Raw genomic sequence first — 20,822 nt, forward strand, 5'->3', positions numbered from 1 at the left:
TGCATCATTGCTTGGTGTTATCTGCCCCTGTCCATCATTGCTTAGTTATCTAACCCCGTGCATCATTGCTTGGCGTTATCTAACCCCTCGTGTCATTTCTTGGTGTTATTTCCCACTTTTTCCCCCCCAGGGAAATATCTGTGTTATTAATAGGTTATATAATTGAGTAAAGCCTATAGAAAGCCTGTGGAATTGGAGAAAAATAAAGCTCAATCTAAGTTGTTCTTTGCTCCTCAGGGGTTGGACCTGTGGAAGGTCGGATAATGAACCAGACAAACCTACGGCAAAGTACTGTAGCAGGAAAAAAAACAACGAGCCATTGATTATAATCGAAGATTATGGCCTAGTAGCCAGGCAAATTTAATGCGCTGGGCACCGGACGTCACACATCGGGGAGCACAAGCTGATCCCGTCTGTAGCGACTGAATATGAGTGACTGTTGGCTTTATACAGGTAACCACGGACAAATCCTTAAGACTTTGTTAATGTGATTAAATGTGGTATGTGTTTGGAAACAACAAGTCCGTAGTCACCCGCTCGCGGAACTCGGCTGTAAGGTAAGTGCCTGATGTGGTAAACATTCACAACTGCTTCTATATTACGCTGAATGCTGCTGACGGGGGCGCCCTAACCACGAACTGAAATGACACATTGCGCAAAATGGGCAACAGTTTTGTGTATTTGAATATAATGCTGTGACATGTGCCATTCGTTCTAGTTATTTGGTAATAGTACGGGACGTGACATCATATGGGCGTGATGGCGCTTCCAGCGTACTGACAGTCTGATGCCTAAATATGAGCAGCTTGGCTCAGGGAGAAGAACCGCAGACACAATAAACCTTTTCTTTCTGTATCATTAGTGATTCCAGCTGAAGTGTTCACCTATTCCCCAGCCCTTAAATTAATCCTCTTAATTATCAGCGCTCACTTTAGTATTTGCCTTCATTGTGCGTGACTCTGCTGCTCTCTAAATTTAGCCACGAGCAGCTGTTCTGCAGCCCGGCAGAGATCTCCGCAGGCTCATGTTCAAGGACATTGTTTATGCTGCTCCAGTCCCGGGACATGATGCAGCTGGCGACCTTACGGTCTCGGCACGGCGCTTCCACCCGTCGTCACGTCACATGAACGGCCTGTAGAGTAAAAGCCCTCCCTAGTCTATGGCACGGTCTGCAGAAGTCGTTACACACCGGGGGCCGAGCCGGAAGATCGAGCTCTGAAGAGACCGTCTGGCTGTTCACGTGCCTGAAATGAGCTCATAGGCCTAATGATGGTGGGTCAGTGAGAGTTGGCTGCTAGGAGGAACAGGACCTGTGCCGGCTCTATAAGGAGTCTGATCGATCACGTCTGGAGTTTGTCATGCTTTGTGTGGATTATTTCTGCTATGCTGGATGTTTTTTAAGGAAATGTCACGCATGTAACAGACCAATCCATGTCCAGAGGCCGCCATGTTATCCCCCCCCCCCCCGTGTCTGATGCAGAGAAGCAGGTGGCACACACTGGAAAATCCATTCCAGGGGCTTTAAATCCCTTTAAATCTCCTTTATTGCCTCTCTGGTACCAAGCGCTGCTTTGAATAGATTTGCATTGTCGTTTCTAGTGACAGCCTCGGGTGGAAGCGGCTCATATACATATTCAGGTTTTTTGTTTCACCGTTTGGTAAACGAATTTCCTGCGTGGTACCGAACATGAAATTATTGCGAGCCGTCTGCTGGGCGTCTGCGCACTCTGAATGTTGCTGGAGCCGGCAGGAAGGGGCGCCCGTGTGATTGATGATGTTTCTTGTTACTATTCACAGCACGGCTGCACCCCGACGTATCTCTGTAAATATTCGGCGCTCGCTGTAGCCCCGGCTTTGTTCTCTTTATGCTCCAAATGGGGGATCTTGAATGTCAGGGAGGAGACTGTGGGATTTAGGACAAGCGACACGGGAAGCGCGTACTGCCGGCCGGCGTACAGCAGCTGTATTATTTATTATTATTTATTGATTTATTCCGCAGAGCCCATTATTGATCTTCGGTTTTGGTTATCCGCTGGTGGATGCCGTGTGAGGTGTGTAACCGCAGATCTCATTGAGCAGGTGGAACGTCCCTTTGTTATCCTGCATTAACACTGAGGAGCTGCTCGTGCGGGGTTCATGCATGAATTAGATTTATCATGGAGGGGGGGGTGAGGTTAAGATGGCGGCCAGAGATCTGCAGGGGACGGTCACTTATATTCAGTTGCTACAGACATGGGACATGCGGTGTTATTCACTATTGTGTCACACGCTGTTCCTTCAGGCTCCGGAAGATCTGTGTAACCATGGTTACAGAATGTGCTGCAGCCGAGCCCTTAGCAAGTGATAATATTGTGAGCGTGGTTTGGGGCCAGGGCCGGAACGTGCTGCGTGTCCCCGCATATAGCGACTGGGGCCAGGGCCGGAACGTGCTGCGTGTCCCCGCATATAGCGACTGGGGCCAGGGCCGGAACGTGCTGCGTGTCCCCGCATATAGCGACTGGGGCCAGGGCCGGAACGTGCTGCGTGTCCCCGCATATAGCGACTGGGGCCAGGGCCGGAACGTGCTGCGTGTCCCCGCATATAGCGACTGGGGCCAGGGCCGGAACGTGCTGCGTGTCCCCGCATATAGCGACTGGGGCCAGGGCCGGAACGTGCTGCGTGTCCCCGCATATAGCGACTGGGGCCAGGGCCGGAACGTGCTGCGTGTCCCCGCATATAGCGACTGGGGCCAGGGCCGGAACGTGCTGCGTGTCCCCACATATAGCGACTGGGGCCAGGGCCGGAACGTGCTGCGTGTCCCCGCATATAGCGACTGGGGCCAGGGCCAGAACGTGCTGCGTGTCCCCACATATAGCGACTGGGGCCAGGGCCAGAACGTGCTGCGTGTCCCCACATATAGCGACTGGGGCCAGGGCCAGAACGTGCTGCGTGTCCCCGCATATAGCGACTGGGGCCAGGGCCGGAACGTGCTGCGTGTCCCCACATATAGCGACTGGGGCCAGGGCCAGAACGTGCTGCGTGTCCCCACATATAGCGACTGGGGCCAGGGCCAGAACGTGCTGCGTGTCCCCACATATAGCGACTGGGGCCAGGGCCAGAACGTGCAATGTTCCTCAACCGTGACCGGTTACGTGCAGGGAACGTTGCCTTGTGCCGCCTGTAACGTGCAGGGAACGTTCCAGGTTGGTGATTCCCGGAAGGCTCCGGTGACTTTGACTAGCACGGTGCCATGGAGTGACCGGCTAACACCCAGTAATACCAATATCCTCCAACTGCACAGAAGGCTTTGGGGTCTGGGCTTTGTAAGCGTGCAGCTGTGTGTCTGTAGCTGGACGGTGGGCAGCGTTTAGAAGGGCATTGTGGTGCGCCCGGCTGGCCACCTGTGTACAGGATGCGCATGCCCGGAACCTAGCTCTCCGGGACTGAGCAGCGTGTGCAGGGACACGGGGACGCGCACATAGCAGAATAAGCGGGGCCGGGAGGTGACGCGGGAGCGCAGTCCGGGTTTGCCGTGTCGTTGATTCGGTGATTTATTAATGTGACTCTCGTGGTGTAAATGCTGCTACACGCTGCATTGGGTTTAAGGTCCCGGGAGCTCGGTTAATTGCCGTCGTTAGCTCCGCCATTTTGCGATCTTCTGGAAGCTTCGTGTCCGCCATTTTAAGTGATGGATTAAAGGCGCGTGCGCACTACCTGGCTACTTGCCAACCACATCATGGCCGTAGCACTGTGGTTTATACCCCATTGCCAACCAGACTGTAACACAGTAAGCAGCGATAATTAACAGTTTGTTTGCTGCGTGTCACAGATTTCCTTCTGGAGAGTGCCAAGTAAAGCAAGCAACAAAAAAGATTCTACCGTTTTTGTGATTTTAACCTACCCCATGTCTGAGGACATTCCTGGCTGCCTCCTGCACTGTGACTTCTGACCTTTACTGGGATTCTTTTACAACAGCACAGAAGAAAAGATGTTTCAACGAAGGAATAAAAAAAAATCAAAGTCCACTAGTGATAAAGGGCATGAAACGTGCAAGTCGCTCATTGGAACTAATACAATTACAGAGGGGCGTTCTCAAAACGGATGGAAATGTCAGACCGGTGTATTCCGCACAGCCAGTACCCACTACCGCTGCCCTCTAAATGTGCCTGGGGGGTTAGATGTATTGTGATTATTGGAGTCTAATGATAAATATCAACAAGTCTTACTGTAGCCGATGCTGTAATGCCCCGGATTTCAGATTGGAGAAGATGATTGAAGGGTTTTGGAGCGCCTCGCGTGATTCATCCCAGAATCTCGCGCTGAATGTTTTATTGTGAAGATAATTATAGAGTCGTTGGAGAAGTTTGTAAATCTGCTCATCTGCATACAATGGATTCCCATGACCCGGATATTTGAAATGGTTACATTGCGTTTCTTCTATGTAATGAAGCGTGTCCTGGGGCCCGTGGAGCCATTGTGTGTGCTTGTGCTGTAAGAGGGCAGTGTGACCTGCCCAGGGGTAGGCTCGTTAAACCAGTTTTTGTTCCTTTGTGGACTTTGTGTCCATTCAGCGTCTGTAACTGATATAAGGTTGTGTAATGCGGTAACCGGCTCGGTTATTGGGAAAGGTTGTATTTCTTTTTCTTTGGGTTGGAAAAGGCATTTGGTAACATTTTCGAGACCTGTGAGGTTACCCTGCGTGCAGTCGGCATCTCACGTTGTCTTTAAATCGTTAATGTCTCATGGACATGAATGAGTTAAATTTCGCATTCATGTAAATCGGCTGCGATTTTTTTTTTTTTTTCAGAGATGATGTGTATTTAGGTCGATCGGTTTAACCGCCTTGGAGTTCTGTGGCATCCGCCCACCGGTTCTTTGGCTGCGTTGCACGTTATGTCATCGTCGTCACGTGTTATTTGTTACTAGTTTATCTGTTTGATTACTAAGCATTGTAACTTCATATGTGGAGCAGGTAGCCCTGACGGTTAGGGATTGTGGGTATTCTCACCATGTGGTATATCTGGACAGTGTTTCTGCACCTTAGCCGTGACCCCATGTGAGTGCCGTGTATCCATTTCACTGCTCCGGGCTCCCTGCAAGTACATGGTGTCACCTTTCATGATTTCTGCATATTCACGTTTTCAGTAACTCTGCCTGTACGAGGCCGGACTCTCTGACCGTTGGCCCGGCGGTGCCAGGCTGGACTCTCGGACCGTTGGGCCGGAGGTGGGAAACAGGACAGTGTACATTTTCTTTACAAAACCGGCAGCAATGTGTAGATTTTCCCAAAGCTGTTGTGCTGAAGCCAGCTTTAATTCCCGCATCTGCCGGATCCCGGCGAGGGTGTAAGTTGAGCCCCCATTAGCCGCAGACAGGAGGGTCTAAGCCATATGCTGCCTGCCTAATTATTCGTGAGGGATTTGTGTTGCTGATCAAATGATACACTATAGAGTTTAGCCCCTTCACCCCGGGGGGTGGCATGTGTGACACTGTAAGGGGTTATTATGGGGAATTAGCGGCTCCCATTACACAGCCCGGTGTGGGAAGATCTGCCTCTTCCATCTCACGCTGGCTTTTTCACTGCCGGCCCTTCCAGCAAATTGTAATTTATGCGCTGATGACAGGCACGTTCCCACGGAGAGCAATTACCCCGGCACAGGGGCAAAGACTCCTCTGTAACCAAACTGCAGAAAGGCACAAACATCTGTTATTACCTCCCGAAGCGAACGTCTAACCAGCTCCGTTGTGCGGGGAAAAGCCGTGTGTCCTCTCCTTAGGCTGGCCTTCGGCGAGGCGTACGATAGGCCAGAGTCAGCGCCTGGAGCGGGTACTCGGCCCTGGCAAACAAAGGGTTGCCGCTGGTGGAAGCTGACCGGAGTTAGAGTCCCTGGGGCCTGAGAGTCTCATCATATCAGCCCTCATATCTCAATGGCTTCATGGGGATTGTTGTAGCTGGATATGGCGCCCCCCCCAGCTAATGAAATACACAAAGCAGACTTTCTGTCTCATTGTGGATGTCATAACAGACGAGAGTGTTTCGCACACGCGTGTAACGTGACTGTCACGTGTCTTTACCTTCTTTGAGTTTATCCTGTGTCATTTACCTGGGGGTATTTAATCTCTACTCCGGGATTAACAGCTCCCGACCCGGTTTTCATGGTTACCCCCCCCCCCGGCTTTTGCCAATTATTTTTCATTTATTCACCAGCCTTTTATATACAAATAAACTCCGTTCTCCTACAGATCAGAAAGATGGCAGAGTCACGAGGAACATGCAATGGCCGCAGATCTAAATGCTACTAGCCGTGCCCAGACAAACCAGAATATCCAGAGCCGCAGCCGTTACGTAATGAAGGGCCGGGTCGGCCCACCCTTTATCACCACAGCCGGCACGCAGGTCATCCTTTAGGCTATTAGCGCCACCCAGTGGCCATGCCTCTATCTGCACAATGGCAACAGTGTTAAATAATAGTGAATACAAACATTGAGCGTGAATGCGGCTGCTGGCTGGACCATTCACCAGAACACGTCATCCTGATGTATGGGGGGCTTTTGTTGCAGAGCTGAGATGGCGCCCCAGCCTTTTAGAGGCACTGTAAAGGATGCTGAGTTTAGAGACTGTTTACAGGAGCTTCATATAGAGAAGAGCTTACAAAAGCTTATGTTCAAACTCAGCATCTGTTTGGGAAAAGGAATCTGCTTCGACTAAAGCCTCGGGGTATAACCACTTCCGTTACCCCATCCTGTGGCAGAGAGACCCTGAAGGGCCGGGTATACCATAACCCAAAACACTACAGAGATACATACACTCTGCACGGCAGCTCATTGATGCTGAATCTCTAGTGTTCCTCAGGCTCTGCCATGATCTACAGCTTCCCCTGACGTGAGGATGCGTGAGGGGCCACAGGTTTTATCACAACATTAGTAAAACACTTGGCGATGGTGCGTGTCCCTCTACATGTAATACCTGGGCAGAGCTATGTTGTGGGGAGCATAGGGTTAAATGATTTGTAGAAATGACTTAAACATGCTGGATCCAAATCTCCATGCTTGGACATCGATAAAACATAAATTTTCAGGTAAAAATATATATAAAATTATCATTTATTTGATACAATTATGTAGCATAAACATAAAATTATAATAAAATAAAATGTGTCTCCAAAACAAAGAGAATTAAATATCGTTACAAAAAAACCCACGAATATCGAACGATACGATTATCTGGTAAGTTTTCACATTCTGGTTCATTTGCAAAAGTATTTGATTATTTTTAAGCTGTAATTTATAATTAAAAAAAAAAAAAAAAAAGGATTTTTGCCGTGTTCCGAGAAATGTTCGTAACTTTGCATCGAACGTAGTGAAGTCTGAACAGTTAACGTACACACTGTGCCGTGTTCCCATATTTATTTTATATAGCGCCTTCATATTCTGCAGCGCTGTACAACGTAGCACCGAAGCCGTGTAAAGCTGCACTTGCACAGTCCTGTGTGGATTGTTGTTATCTGTTGGATACTGTGCGGTTTAGTCGTCTTGGTCGGCTGAAATAATGGTCTCTGTTCTTTTATGGCACGTGCACTATTTAGTTAATGAGCTGCAGCTGGGGGGTGTCTGCGCCACGGTCTTTAGTCTTCGGATACAGCGGTGTCCAAAACGGGTGAGAATAAGTGGTTTCTTGTGAATTCTGTGCAGACGTCTTTCTGTGAGTGAGCTCGGCCAGCTTAATCTGTGCGCTGGGATGATGTTTAAAGACGCCCCGAATACGTTCATTACGACCCCCCATCTTTCCATGTGAGGTGGCAAGGCTTACACAGCAAGTGCCCGTTCCGGGGGTAACAGCCGCTCTCCGTGGGCTCCAGAGACAAGGAGATGTGACAGTGCTGGAAATGCATTAAACATGATTGTTAAACATGATCGGGAGTTAATGAACCCCCGGAAGAAGAAGTGCATTTGCGGCCCCGTCCCTCGTTACAGACGGGAATTCCCACGGAAGGGATTCTCACTCACCTCGCAGCGGTAACAATTCTCGTGGAAGTTCTTCCCAAGACATTCAATTTTATACGAGTCGTCTCTCTCTCCAGGAATTATGGGCTCTCCACAAGCACTACAGATGGGGGCATATTTCCTGGGGGTAGAAGATGAAAACGCCATGTCACTTTGTGTCTGGGAAGAAGTAATTGCCGATCGAATTACCATATTGAATAATAAAGGTAATGTCCGTAACCCTGGGCTTGTGGTGTGAATGCGCGGCAAGTGATAAGAGTGAAGTGTGTGTTCCTGGAGCAGATATTTGGACCCTCACCTGTAATAATCATCAGCGCAGTGAACATCGTTGTATTCATCCACCGCAAAGCTCTCGTCCGCGATCCTCCGGTGGCAAACTACACATGTGAAGCACTCCGGGTGGTACCCGTTCCCCATGGCACGTACAATATGCTGGGTGATCAGCGTCTGGCACTTGGCACATTTTTCCAAAGTGTCCTGAAATGATCAGATAATCCACGTTTACTCCTCGGTGGGCATTTCAGGGAACGCGCTATTCAGGGGGATCCCTCTTCTACCTGCGGCCTGCTCATCGTCTCCATTTATCCATTTAGATACCTGTCTGTATATATATCATTCTGTCTGTCGTATAACATGGTGCTCTGTCAGCTGGCCTCTCGCCGTAGTCTCCAGTCTAATGACACAGCGTCTGTAAATGATCTGCACGTCAGGGGACACACCTTATATCTGTCACGCACTTTCCCCTCCTGACCGCTCTCCTGGGACACGTTGTGCTGATATTTTTATACCTGGCGCTTTGTTGCGTTGGCATTTCTGGCCCTTTTAGTAACAGAGACACAAACAGTTTTAACTGCTGATCAGCGGAATTTGCTAAATTGGCGAAACTATCTGCAAGCTCACAGTCCGCTGCCTGGGGAATAACTGCTGCTTTGTACAGTAACCTCTGCTGCTTACCCCGCCGGGTTTGGAATGAGTTCAGTGATGTCAGGGCCATGGGATTCATCCATGCTTCATCCAGAGCATCACGCAGACTTTGTCACTTAACCAAGTAATGTCCGATTCTACTGCTGGATCCCACTGTGACTGCTCACGGCTTCTACTGCTGGATCCCACTGTGACTGCTCCTGGATTCTACTGCTGGATCCCAATGTGACTGCTCACGGCTTCTACTGCTAGATCCCACTGTGACTGCTCCCGGATTCTTCTGCTGGATCCCAGTGTGACTGCTCCTGGATTCTACTGCTAGATCCCAGTGTGACAGCTCCCAGATTCTACTGCTGGATCCCACTGTGACTGCTCCCAGATTCTACTGCTAGATCCCAGTGTGACAGCTCCCAGATTCTACTGCTGGATCCCACTGTGACTGCTCCCAGATTCTACTGCTAGATCCCACTGTGACTGCTCCTGGATTCTACTGCTGGATCCAACTGTGACTGCTCCTGGATTCTACTACTAGATCCCAGTGTGACTGCTCCCAGATTCTACTGCTAGATCCCACTGTGACTGCTCCTGGATTCTACTGCTGGATCCCACTGTGACTGCTCCTGGATTCTACTGCTGGATCCCACTGTGACTGCTCCTGGATTCTACTGCTAGATCCCAGTGTGACTGCTCCCGGATTCTACTGCTAGATCCCAGTGTGACTGCTCCCAGATTCTACTGCTAGATCCCACTGTGACTGCTCCTGGATTCTACTGCTGGACCCCACTGTGACTGCTCCTGGATTCTACTGCTAGATCCCAGTGTGACTGCTCCCGGATTCTACTGCTGGATCCCACTGTGACTGCTCCTGGATTCTACTGCTAGATCCCAGTGTGACTGCTCCCGGATTCTTCTGCTGGATCCCAGTGTGACTGCTCCCGGATTCTTCTGCTGGATCCCACTGTGACTGCTCCTGGATTCTACTGCTAGATCCCAGTGTGACTGCTCCCGGATTCTTCTGCTGGATCCCAGTGTGACTGCTCCCGGATTCTTCTGCTGGATCCCACTGTGACTGCTCCTGGATTCTACTGCTAGATCCCAGTGTGACTGCTCCTGCATTCTTCTGCTGGATCCAAGTGTGACTGCTCCCAGTATATCAGACTAATCTGTTCCTGTTCCGTTTGCGCTTTTTTTTAAAACCCTACAAGACCCCTTTTCTGTATAATTGTACCAGTTACATTCATATTGGATTTTTTTCCAACATCAACAATAACAGAGCATGAAAGCTGTGCATGTGCCTTGCACGGGGCATCTTTACCTTGTAACAGTGCTCACATATAGGCTGCCCGTCTTTCTGGTAGTACAGCTGTCCGGCCAGTAACCGATGGCACTTTCTACACGTGAAGCAACTGGCGTGGTACTGCTTCTTCATGGCTTCGATGGCAGCTGCGTTGGGGGCAATGGATTTATGGCAGAAAGCACAAACATCTGATCAAAAGAAAAAGACAATACATAAGGTGTGAAACCAGGAGACCAAGTCTGGAAATTAGATTGAAGAGGGAGCATTGAGCATTTATTTCTCTGTAAACAAACAAATGTTCTTTTAGCAGATAAAACCTCTTCTATGCCTCCTGCCCCTGCCAGGAAACTCCTTAGAAAACCATGGAAATGGAGTCTTAGTAAAGCATAATTCACTGTCACTTTCCATGATATTAGGGGAGGGGACATCAGCCTCATTTCAAATAAAATAGACACATTTCAAGGCGTCTATATTTCCTTAATACAGGAAGCAGAAGAGAAGCGGCTTTATGAACAGATAAGAAACCCCTCATACCGTAGTCTTCCTGCTTCCCTGGGTATCCGTTCTCAGGCTTCCTGGCTGGCATCGGCTCTTCTCTCCTCTGCTGGGTGTAAGGCCCAGGAACACTTTTCGTAACATTCAATTCTGTCGGGATCTCAGAGTTGAGCTTCTGGGAACAGACCGTGTCTTGTCAAAGATTGTGTACAGAAAGACAAATAATTTCCCCAAAACTGTTACCAGGAACTGTATTTATAATATAACCTGCAACCAATGGCTGTATCGGTTACGGTTTACATTAGTCCTGATTCTTGAGTAGAGACAAACATCCCAGATGTGGAAAAGCCACAAAGCCTGACCTGCGGCACTCAAGAAACTGCCCACCCTAACGTCTATGAGAGGGAACAGCACCTCTCTCTGCATTCTTGTTATTGAACTGGGAATGTTGTCCTAAGGTTGGGCCAACATGACACGTAAATACCGGCCCCGGTCAGTTCATTGTCCCGGGGCTATAAACATTGTTAGAGAGGGGGGTTTCAGGAATGTGACTGAGGGCACCCAGTTCAATATGTTCTTATGTTTAGAATAACCATTTATTAGTTATTGAGATATATACTTCTCTCACATACTTTATCGTCATTACCTGAGCAGAGGTGCTGTGGGTCAAATCCAGCTTCATCAGTTCTAAACTAAGTGAATCTGGGACAGGAGCCGGTGAAGGATCTAGTGGGATCTGTTTGGAAGATGTTAACAAATCTGGGGGAGGAGGCGGAAGATCAGGAACAGAGAAAGCCTCCTGTGGGATCTGTATCGGACTCTTTAGCAGACTCGGAGATGGGAGACCGTGGACAGGAGCAGATGAGGGATCTCGGGGGATCTTCTTTGGACTGTTTAGCAGACTTGGAGGTGGTGGTGGGAGATCATGGACAAGAGCAGATGAGGGATCTCGGGGGATCCTCTTTGGATTGCTTAGCAGACTTGGAGGCGGTGGTGGGAGATCATGGACAGGAGCAGATGAGGGATCTCGGAGGATCTTCTTTGGACTGTTTAGCAGACTTGGAGGTGGTGGTGGGAGACCGTGGACAGGAGCAGATGAGGGATCTCGGAGGATCTTCTTTGGACTGTTTAGCAGACTTGGAGGTGGTGGTGGGAGATCATGGACAGGAGCAGATGAGGGATCTCGGAGGATCTTCTTTGGACTGCTTAGCAGACTTGGAGGTGGAGGAGGTGGTGGTGGGAGATCATGGACAGGAGCAGATGAGGGATCTCGGGGGATCCTCTTTGGATTGCTTAGCAGACTTGGAGGCGGTGGTGGGAGATCATGGACAGGAGCAGATGAGGAATTTCGGGGGATCTTCTTTGGACTATTTAGCAGAGTTGGAGGCGGAGGAGGCGGTGGTGGGAGATCAGGCCCGAGAAAATAATCTGTAGCAGGGATGTCATCCAGGAAGGAGTAAGGGAAGGATGAGAAACCTGTAGGGAGGAGAGGTACATGGTCTGTAGCAGCCTATGCTGGCAGCACTGGTAGGGACAATGCAACATAAAGGGCTTAACAAGGGGAATTAATATCTGGGTGCACTCAGGGCCAGGAGCTGCTAGGCAGGTGGGAAGATACGCTGTGAAAGTGACCTATAGCAGTTATAAGACTTCCAATCCTATCATCCTTTGCCTCTGAATTTGTCTATAAGAGAATTTGTGTAGGATGCATCCGCAAAATGTTATTACTGTTTGTTAGACCCTGTGCAGCGGCAGGGCTGGGGTATATCTTCTGTGGGGTGGAACTGAGGTGGGAAATATCCTGACAAGAGAGCACGTCCTGGTGATGCTGGATTTCATATCTTCTGCAGAGCGGATCTAGGTGGGTTGAGGCCTGTTAGGGCAATTACAGGGATTTCTTGTGGTATTCCCGGGATTCCTCATGGCATTTCTGCGGGAGGGGTCACCCCGTCCCTGTCTCCGGCGATTACATGGAACTTATCGGGGACAGAAACCTGTGTACGTTTCAGGGTACATACATCGGCCATGGAAGAGGAGTCACGGAATTAACCTAATCTACACGTCACAAGTGGTTTTCACTTCCTAGAATCTGTGAAGGGGTCACCAAAACAAAACAGCCCTGCATAGAATTCTAAAAGTGGAGAATTCAACCCAAGCTCAGCGCATGGAGCAGAAGACTTTGAATGCAGAGAGGGAGATGGATGAGTGTTATATAGAGGGGCAGGGAGAGAAGCGCCATCCCCTTATTACCTCCATTCTGGATGTCTGCTTGTTCTGCTACGGACCGATTGTCTGATATCTGCAGGTGCGGAGGCGACGGGGGGAGTTCTTGCCCCTCTCTGGGCCGCCCCTGCTTGTCTACCTGTGTATGTGTCTTGTGTGGAATTTCAGCTCTCCAAGATGAGGTTAAAGTGATATGAACCGAGGACACCATCCGTTTCCCTGACATCTCCTGAGGAAGAGAGACCCACATAATATAAACATTTTACTAAACGCTTTGACTAAAGGACAAGAGCAACGGTGTTCAGTGGAGTGGGCGTCTCGGCTTTAGCAGCATGTTCCATTCCCTTTGTTCACTTGGTTGCCTTTCTTTGTACTCTTCCCGAAAAAAAACACATCTTTCATGGTATCCACCCAGATGCGTAACTTTACATGTATCAATGTTAAACGTCATCTGCCGCCTAGTAGGATTTCTTTTCGAGGAACGTGCCCTGAGCTGTGTTTAGTGTTATTCATTAATATACTGACTTCTAAGTGATTAATCTACAATTTAATTAAGTAGAGGACCTAGTGACCCCTGCGCCACTCGCTCCTTCACCTCTACAGCTACTGATCTTCACCCGTCAACCCCTGACTAACTTCCAGCTGGGAGATTATCCACCAATGCAGAGCCACGTGGGTTTCAGAGGAGCTTTGCCATTTCCATCTCATTCCTTATTCTTATAAATTGCAAGCTCTTAGGGGCAGAAAACCCAATAGCTCTATATCCGCCGGTGATGACGGAGTTATAGGCACACCCGTGTATTTGCTGATGGCGTTTACTCAGTAATGTGCACTTTGCTACCAGTTCAATCATCCCAGCTTCGTACACGGCACATGCATGATACATGCAGAGTCACGGTCATGCAGATAGGGATCTAGGGCTCCTGTGTTTCATGAGAATTCTTGAGAAGTAAAGGCAGGATCCCCTGGAAACCGATGTATGTTGATTACTCCCGGAACTCGCCCGGGTAAAACACTAGCAAATTCCTTTCAAGGTCGTTAATGCCGCAGACGGCCGTGTCTTGGCCAGAGGTCCCTATCGCCCGTTCAGTGGCATTAAGTGTTTGGCAGTCCCCGCTGTCACACAGCCTGCTAGTAATTCTGATAAGATTCAACGTGTCGCTGACAGGTTCACTTTACTTAGTGTCTAGCGATGACCTCACAGTTATCTGTATATAGTGTATACTACTGCCATATAGTATATCCTCCATACAGTATCTGCCCCTATCACCAAGTACCCTATAAAACAGTGTACACAAGACACATACCATATAAACATGTAACACCAAGTAACAGGAAGGGGCGTAATTACCCCGCTCCCTCTGTAATTATCCCAAGCACTTCCAGTATAATTATAGAAACACATTTCACCAGAAAGACTTTCCCTTTCCGTACCTGCGGCGTTCACAAGCGCCATACTTATAGGGTCTTATTCACAAAACAGTGAGTTTAAAATGAAAAATGTAAGCCTCCAGAATTACGTTCTCCCGGGAGGAGCTCACTGGGAGTCGATGTCACATAGATCATATGATAGTGAATAAGCCCCCTGGTAAAACACTCATTGCTCAGCCTTCCTTTATAGAGCTGTCCCCATTAGCACACAGGATGTATCCGATCACACGTCCTTTTCTGACCATAATGTGCATTTCCAGTACGGAGCCTGGCAGGGCAATGCGTAACGGGGCCCCTGCGATGCTCAGGGCGTTGTATAATGGGGTCCCTGCGGTGCTCAGAACGTCATCTGTCCACCAGACCGCAAAGAAAGCTCCGCCGGGGAGAAGGATTCTAACCCAAACTGTCACAGTAGCTCTTTACCTGTACCATTCAACAAAACCCCCTAATAACCCAACATAAACACACACCGGCGTAAGGACCACAAGAGCTTAACTCTTTAACCCTTTACTAATAACACCCATCCAGACTGAGGAGCTCAGAGATGGGCAGACACGCTTACCTATATGAGCCAATTCACTCCCTATTCATTTTAAAACATGAACCCAAAAGACTGACAGAGGGCAACGAGTCTTTCAGCTTCCTGTGAAGCAGAGTCCATACCTGAGTGTGCCGTGGGGATTCCCTGAGTAATCCTGAGTGGGTGTGTGTCGGGTCCTTCTGTCTTCCCAGAACAATAGCTGAGCTGCGTCTCTTTGTTATTTGTGATCAAGCCTACTGTGAATTGTGCAGGGGTCAGCGAGTGACACAGAGCCTCCTACTGACATCACCGGCCCCTTCCTCCACTGCCTGCCTCCCTCCTTCCAACCTTGTCCTGCCCCTCAGCCCTCACTTTACCATAAAAGGTGGAGGCTTTGGGAGTATCAGTGCAACAGGAGGAACTTTTCTTCTACCTGCTTTTTCCTGCCGGCTGTTCCAGGGCTGTGAACTCCCAAGTCCTATACCTCCAAGCCATACCTTAGACTCCCAGGTTTCTAGCGTACGTGCATCTCACTCGCTCAGAAAGTTTGTGGGTCTCGGCATTAAGCTTATTGTTTTATTCACAGGTGAGCCTGTGTTTGCACGTGGTCGTGGCAGGCAAATGAAGCAATAACCGCGCTATTCCCCTGTGGAATGCATCAGGGCGTCCTGAGTGCCTGGTTGGGTACACTTTGGGTTTCTCTAGCTCTGGGCTGCTGTTGCAATGTGACTTTGGGTCTGATTTTACATCTGGATATGATAAAGGCCTGGGGGCAGCAGACATCCTGTGGGGGGTCACAACCTGATGGCAAAGAGTAGAAACATTCCACACATGTCGGGCCCGCTGCTACCCCCTGCTGGTGGTTGCAGTATTCTACACACACTACATTGACACTTTTTTTTTCTTTTTTTCTTTTTTATTATTTCTTTTTTCTCCTTAGTTCCCCTGTTCGGTGGTTTTCATCACCTCCTATTACATATTCATGAGGGTGTCTGCTCTGAATGTGTTTCTTGTTTTTTCTTGGTATGCTTGTTGGCCTCTGCTGCCCTGCCGGAGCCCGCCGTCCCCAGGCGTCCTGCCTGGCGGTCCTGGTCTTAGATCGTATTCTCGATCTACTGGCTCATTCTTCAATGCTATTGCATTTGACGATTGCTTCGTCTTGGTTACTTGTTATATTGTTTTTGTTTTCTCTTTTTCCTTTTTTTGCTGAGCGGTGTCGACGTCATTACTGAAGGGTTCCTGCCAATTTCTCCATGTCTCCTGAGTTGATACGTTTTACCTCTCTCAATGTTAGGGGGCTTAATAAGCCACAGCAGCGCTCCAAATTGTTATATGTCTTACGCTCCCTGAAAACTAAGGTCGCTTACATTCAAGAAACGCATTTTCTGGCCTCTAAACAGTTTAAGTTGTCTGATAGATATTTCCACTCGGTCTACTACGCCAGTAGTCCGGACTCCATCCGGAGTCGCCATCTTGATTCACAAAGACATTCCCTTTAAGGAGCTGGAGGTTTGGCGGGACCCTGAGGGACGCTGTCTGTTTATTAAATGTTTTATTGGTCAACAAAAGGTCACTATGGCTAACCTATATGCCCCAAATAAGACTCAAGCTGCGTTTATAGTGCAAGTCTTAACTAAATTGTCCACCTTTCAAGAGGGCCTCACCGTCCTTGGTGGAGACTTTAATATGGTCCTGGATCCTGCCATGGACTGCTCGGCCTCGACTTCTCACATTTCCTTTTCTAGCATTAACAAGGTTAAGAGGCACTTGCACCTAAGCCAGTTGGTTGACGTGTGGAGGGCGCAGCATCCTAGGGATCGTGATTATACTTACTTTTCGGCTCTCCATAAACGTTACACCAGAATTGATATGTTTTTTCTTTCCCACCATCATTTGTCCCTTCTTTTTAAGACAGATATTGGGATCCAATCCTTAAGTGATCATGCCCCTGTCTGTCTTTCTCTCTCCCTCCTCAGTCTGCCTACGAGACTATGGTCTCGGCGCCTGAATGACAACCTTCTGGGGAATCCTCAGGATGTGGCTGACCTGTCCAGTCACCTTCACAATTATTTCCAGGAGAACATCTCTCCTGACACCCCCTTCCCTACTGTCTGGGAGGCCCATAAAGCGGTCATTCGGGGCCACCTGATCAAATTGGGTTCTCGAAACAAAAAATTGGAACTAGCTTCTATTTTAAGTCTTAACCAACGCATTGCTCAATTGGAGATGCGCCATAAGCGCACTGGTGAGGGCGCTCTCCTTCTCCAATTGCAGGCACTTCGTGATCACCTGGCTTCCCTTTTAAATGATAAAGTTAGGCGCAACTTCCTGCTTCTGAGGAAACACTTTTTTGAGCTGAGGGATAGGCCCGGAAAGTCTCTGGCCAGGGCTCTCCGACATAAACGCTCGTCCACATATATACCTAAAATACGTGACGTGCAAGGGACCCTCCACTACCACTCTGAGAAAATCGCGCAATGTTTTCAATCCTTTTATCAAAAGTTGTACAATCTGCCGTCCTCTTCGGATAGTTCCGTACGGGCTGCCATAGACGCTTATCTATCCAAATACCAGAGAACCCGTATCTCCAGGGACGATAGGGCGGCATTGGACGCCCCTATTACCTTGGAGGAGCTGGATCAGGCCCTGAAGCTACTGCCGCGGGGCAAATGCCCGGGACCGGATGGTTTCACCCTGGTATATTACAGGAAATTCCTCCCTGTGCTGGGCCCCCATTTGTTGAAGCTCTTTGGAGTTCTTTCTGATGGCTCGCCCTACACCCTTCTTCTAACACTGCTGTAATCACTGTGGTCCCCAAGCCCGGCAGGGATAATGAATGCTGTGGCAGTTACCGGCCAATTTCGCTCATAAATACCGATCTGAAATTTCTGGCTAAGATACTGAGGCTTAGGCTCCAGCCCCTGATCACCTCCTTTGTCCACCTGGTGGGCTTTGTTCCTGGTAGGGAGGCACGGGATAATACGATTCGTCTACTTAATCTCATAGCGCATTCTCAATACCATAAAACTCCCTCTGTTTTGCTGTCTATGGACGCGGAAAAGGCCTTTGACAGGGTGGCCTTATTTGCGGTGTTGGCTAAGGCGGGTCTTGGACCCATTTACTTGTCCCTTATTAGGTCTTTGTACACCAATCCGTCGGCCCAGGTCAGAGTGAATGGAGTCCTGTCGGGCCAGGTCGCCCTGTCGAATGGCCCCCGTCAGGGATGCCCCCTCTCCCCTTTATTATTCATTTTATCCATGGAGCCGTTGCTTACTGCTATACGTCTTAACCCCAACATCTCGGGCTTACGGATAGGGGGCGTGGATCATAAAGTTATGGCCTATGCAGATGATGTGCTCTGCTTCTTTCAAGATCCACCTACATCCATTTCCCACCTGCTCGCTGAATTGCCCGCATTCCAGACCCTTTCTAACTATAAGTTAAACCTCCAAAAATCAGACGTCCTTGGGCTCAATGTAGACGTATCGCTCCGCGCCCGTTGTACTACTTCCTTTCCCTTTCATTGGCGTTCCGATAGTATTAAATATCTTGGTCTTTTTATTTCCCCTGACCTTTCCGAACTCGCCTCTCTTAATTTCACCAGACTTCTCCGCTCCATTGATTCCGACTTGAAAAGATGGTCGTTCCCCCATCTCTCCTGGTTTGGCAGGATGGGTGTCCTTAAAATGAATGTCCTCCCTAGGTTACTTTATCCCATTCAGACCCTCCCCATTTTCTTACCGAGGTCGTTCTTTAGGGCCTGCCATAGGATTTTTACTGGATATGTTTAGAGAGGTAGGGCCCCTAGGCTCTCTTATTCTCATTTGACTAGACCAAAATTGTCAGGTGGTGTGGGGCTCCCTAATATTGAGCTTTATTGGACGGCCTCCCATCTCCGGCGGCTTGTCGAGTGGTCCATCTTTGCGCCTAAACTCTGGGTTGGTATGGAACACTCGATTTTTGACCAACATATCTCCGTTATACCTTGGGTCCCTGAGCCACTACGCCTCCCGCTCATCCCACGTCACCCTACCATTTCACCTACCTTGAGGGTTCTTAAGAGGGTCCTCTCCAGGGGTCATCTCCTTACACATCCTGGCCCCCTCACGCCCATCTCACATAATCCAGCTTTTGTCCCAGGTTTGTCTCTTGCGCACTTGAGGGCATTGTTGCCTGCCGGGACTTGTGTGCTCCGGCTGCATCATGTCCTCGCGGGTTCCTCTTTGCGCCCGCTTCTTGACCTTTGTAAACTCCGTCCTGTTCCCAAACACTTTAATTTCTTTTATATCCAACTTAGGCATTTTGTTTCAGGCTTGCTCAGAGATCCCCGGGTGCTGCGTCCTCTCACGACCTTTGAATCCCTGTGTGATGTTGGCAAGGAGACCCCACATCTCCAAACCGTATTACTATAGTTTCTGGGAGAATGAGCTGGGGGTTCAGTTCTCGGATCAGGAGTGGGGAAACATTGCCTACCTTACTCACAAGGAGTCCATTTCTAGTACAATGCAAGAACTGGCATTTAAGATACTCACCAGCGGAACTCCATAAATTCTTGCCTCAGGTTTCTGCGCAGTGTTGGCGCTGCGAGTCGTACGCGGGTTCCTATGTTCACATTTGGTGGGATTGTCCCTTGGTACGTCCATTCTGGTCTGTGGTGTTCGCGGTTATCAAAGAGGTTTGTGACCCTGATTACCAGTTGATGCCTCAGCTGGTCCTGCTACAGGCCCCTGCTATCCCGATTGGTCGCTATAAGCGCTCCCTGACCCTACACTTTCTGAACGCAGCCAGGGCCATAATTCCTCAGCTCTGGAAATCTCATTCCACACCTCCGATTAGGCTTTGGCTGCAGAAGATTAACTTTCTTTGTCATATGGAGTCCCTGGTTATGACTTCTAAGGGCTTGTCGCATAAACATGAACTGCGCTGGTTTCATTGGAAGACCTTCCTCCTGTCTCCGCAGTTTCCTACCATAGTGGGTGTGGATGCTCCGCTGTCTCTCTGAGAGCTCAGCTCTCCCTACCTCGCACACACACACTCCCCTACACTCTTGGTTACTTACTCCCTTATTGCTTTTGACTTTTTCTTTCATTTTTGATATTGCTGTCGATGCCGCTCACGTTTGCTGTTCGACGTTTGATGGTGTTATGATTTCTTATTGTTTTGTTTTTTGGTCATTTTCGTTTGTTTTGTTTATGACATTCTGTGCTTCCACGCGCTGAGGCGGTATGCACACGATTACTGCCAGTGTTTATTCGATCTTCACAGACCTTTGCATACTCTGCTCTTGTTTTCTCAATTGAACCACATACTGTGCTACTTACCTGGTGACACTCTGTCGCTATTGGATACGGGTAATTTGTCATGTATGTCTTTTTGCCTATTGTCTTTTTATTTGGTTTCAAGCCATGTTTTGTTTATCTCTGTATGATTGTACCTATGTTCCCAGTACGCTCATTCACTTTGTGACTGTGTGCCGTTTTGGTTCTCTTTGCAATAAACGGAATTGATAAAAAAAAGAGTAGAAACATTCCACTTTTTATGTTTGAAATGTTTAAAAATCTACTTTTTTATAACGTACCTGGACAATGCGAATATTTCTTTATAACGTGTCTCATTTTCTTGTTAAAGTGTAATAAGGTTCTATATATTAACCCAGCAAGTAACTTGCATTCAACTCCTAGACAAGCAACATGCGGATTCCTGCATGGCTAGAACAGTGGTATACCAAAAATGTCAAATCTACATAAGTCTAATGTAAAGAAAGGTGGTACATATGTGATACCGCCTCCAGGCAGAAGAGGTAGCAGCTAATGCAGTGCATGGGATAGGCATATGGCTCCTGAATTTAAGACAAGACCAACTGATTAAGGTTTCAGCCTTTACAGCGGGAGAAATGGGTGACTAGACGGGGTATATTTTGTATAAAATCTCATTTTCTGAGGAGTGAAT

General features: G+C 48.7%; 1 protein-coding gene across 1 annotated transcript; it reads right to left on the reverse strand.

Annotated features, from left to right (window-relative positions):
- Nucleotides 1-7,748: 7,748 nt before the first annotated feature.
- LOC149284150 (uncharacterized) lies at nt 7,749-14,378 on the reverse strand. Its single transcript, XM_089497093.1, has 7 exons — nt 14,357-14,378; nt 11,346-12,175; nt 10,739-10,874; nt 10,223-10,392; nt 8,282-8,460; nt 7,987-8,104; nt 7,749-7,859 (listed from the first exon to the last, which is right to left on the reverse strand). The coding sequence occupies exons 1-7, from the start codon at nt 14,376-14,378 to the stop codon at nt 7,749-7,751; spliced, it is 1,566 nt and encodes a 521-aa protein (XP_089353219.1).
- Nucleotides 14,379-20,822: the final 6,444 nt, after the last annotated feature.

Source organism: Sceloporus occidentalis, unplaced genomic scaffold (assembly GCF_023333645.1).
Source record: "Sceloporus occidentalis isolate IW3139 unplaced genomic scaffold, rSceOcc1.0.p SCAF_98, whole genome shotgun sequence".
Taxonomy (NCBI): domain Eukaryota; kingdom Metazoa; phylum Chordata; class Lepidosauria; order Squamata; family Phrynosomatidae; genus Sceloporus; species Sceloporus occidentalis.

What these genes read in the sequence shown, in the direction of transcription:
- LOC149284150 (XM_089497093.1), bottom strand. Translation starts at nt 14,378, where the DNA reads ATGGCGCTTGTGAACGCCGCAG. An exon ending in AGGGAAGCAGGAAGACTACG is followed by an intron (nt 10,393 to 10,738) that starts GTATGAGGGGTT and finishes TCTTTTGATCAG; the next exon opens with ATGTTTGTGCTTTCTGCCAT. An exon ending in AGAATTGTTACCGCTGCGAG is followed by an intron (nt 7,860 to 7,986) that starts GTGAGTGAGAAT and finishes ATGCATTTCCAG; the next exon opens with CACTGTCACATCTCCTTGTC.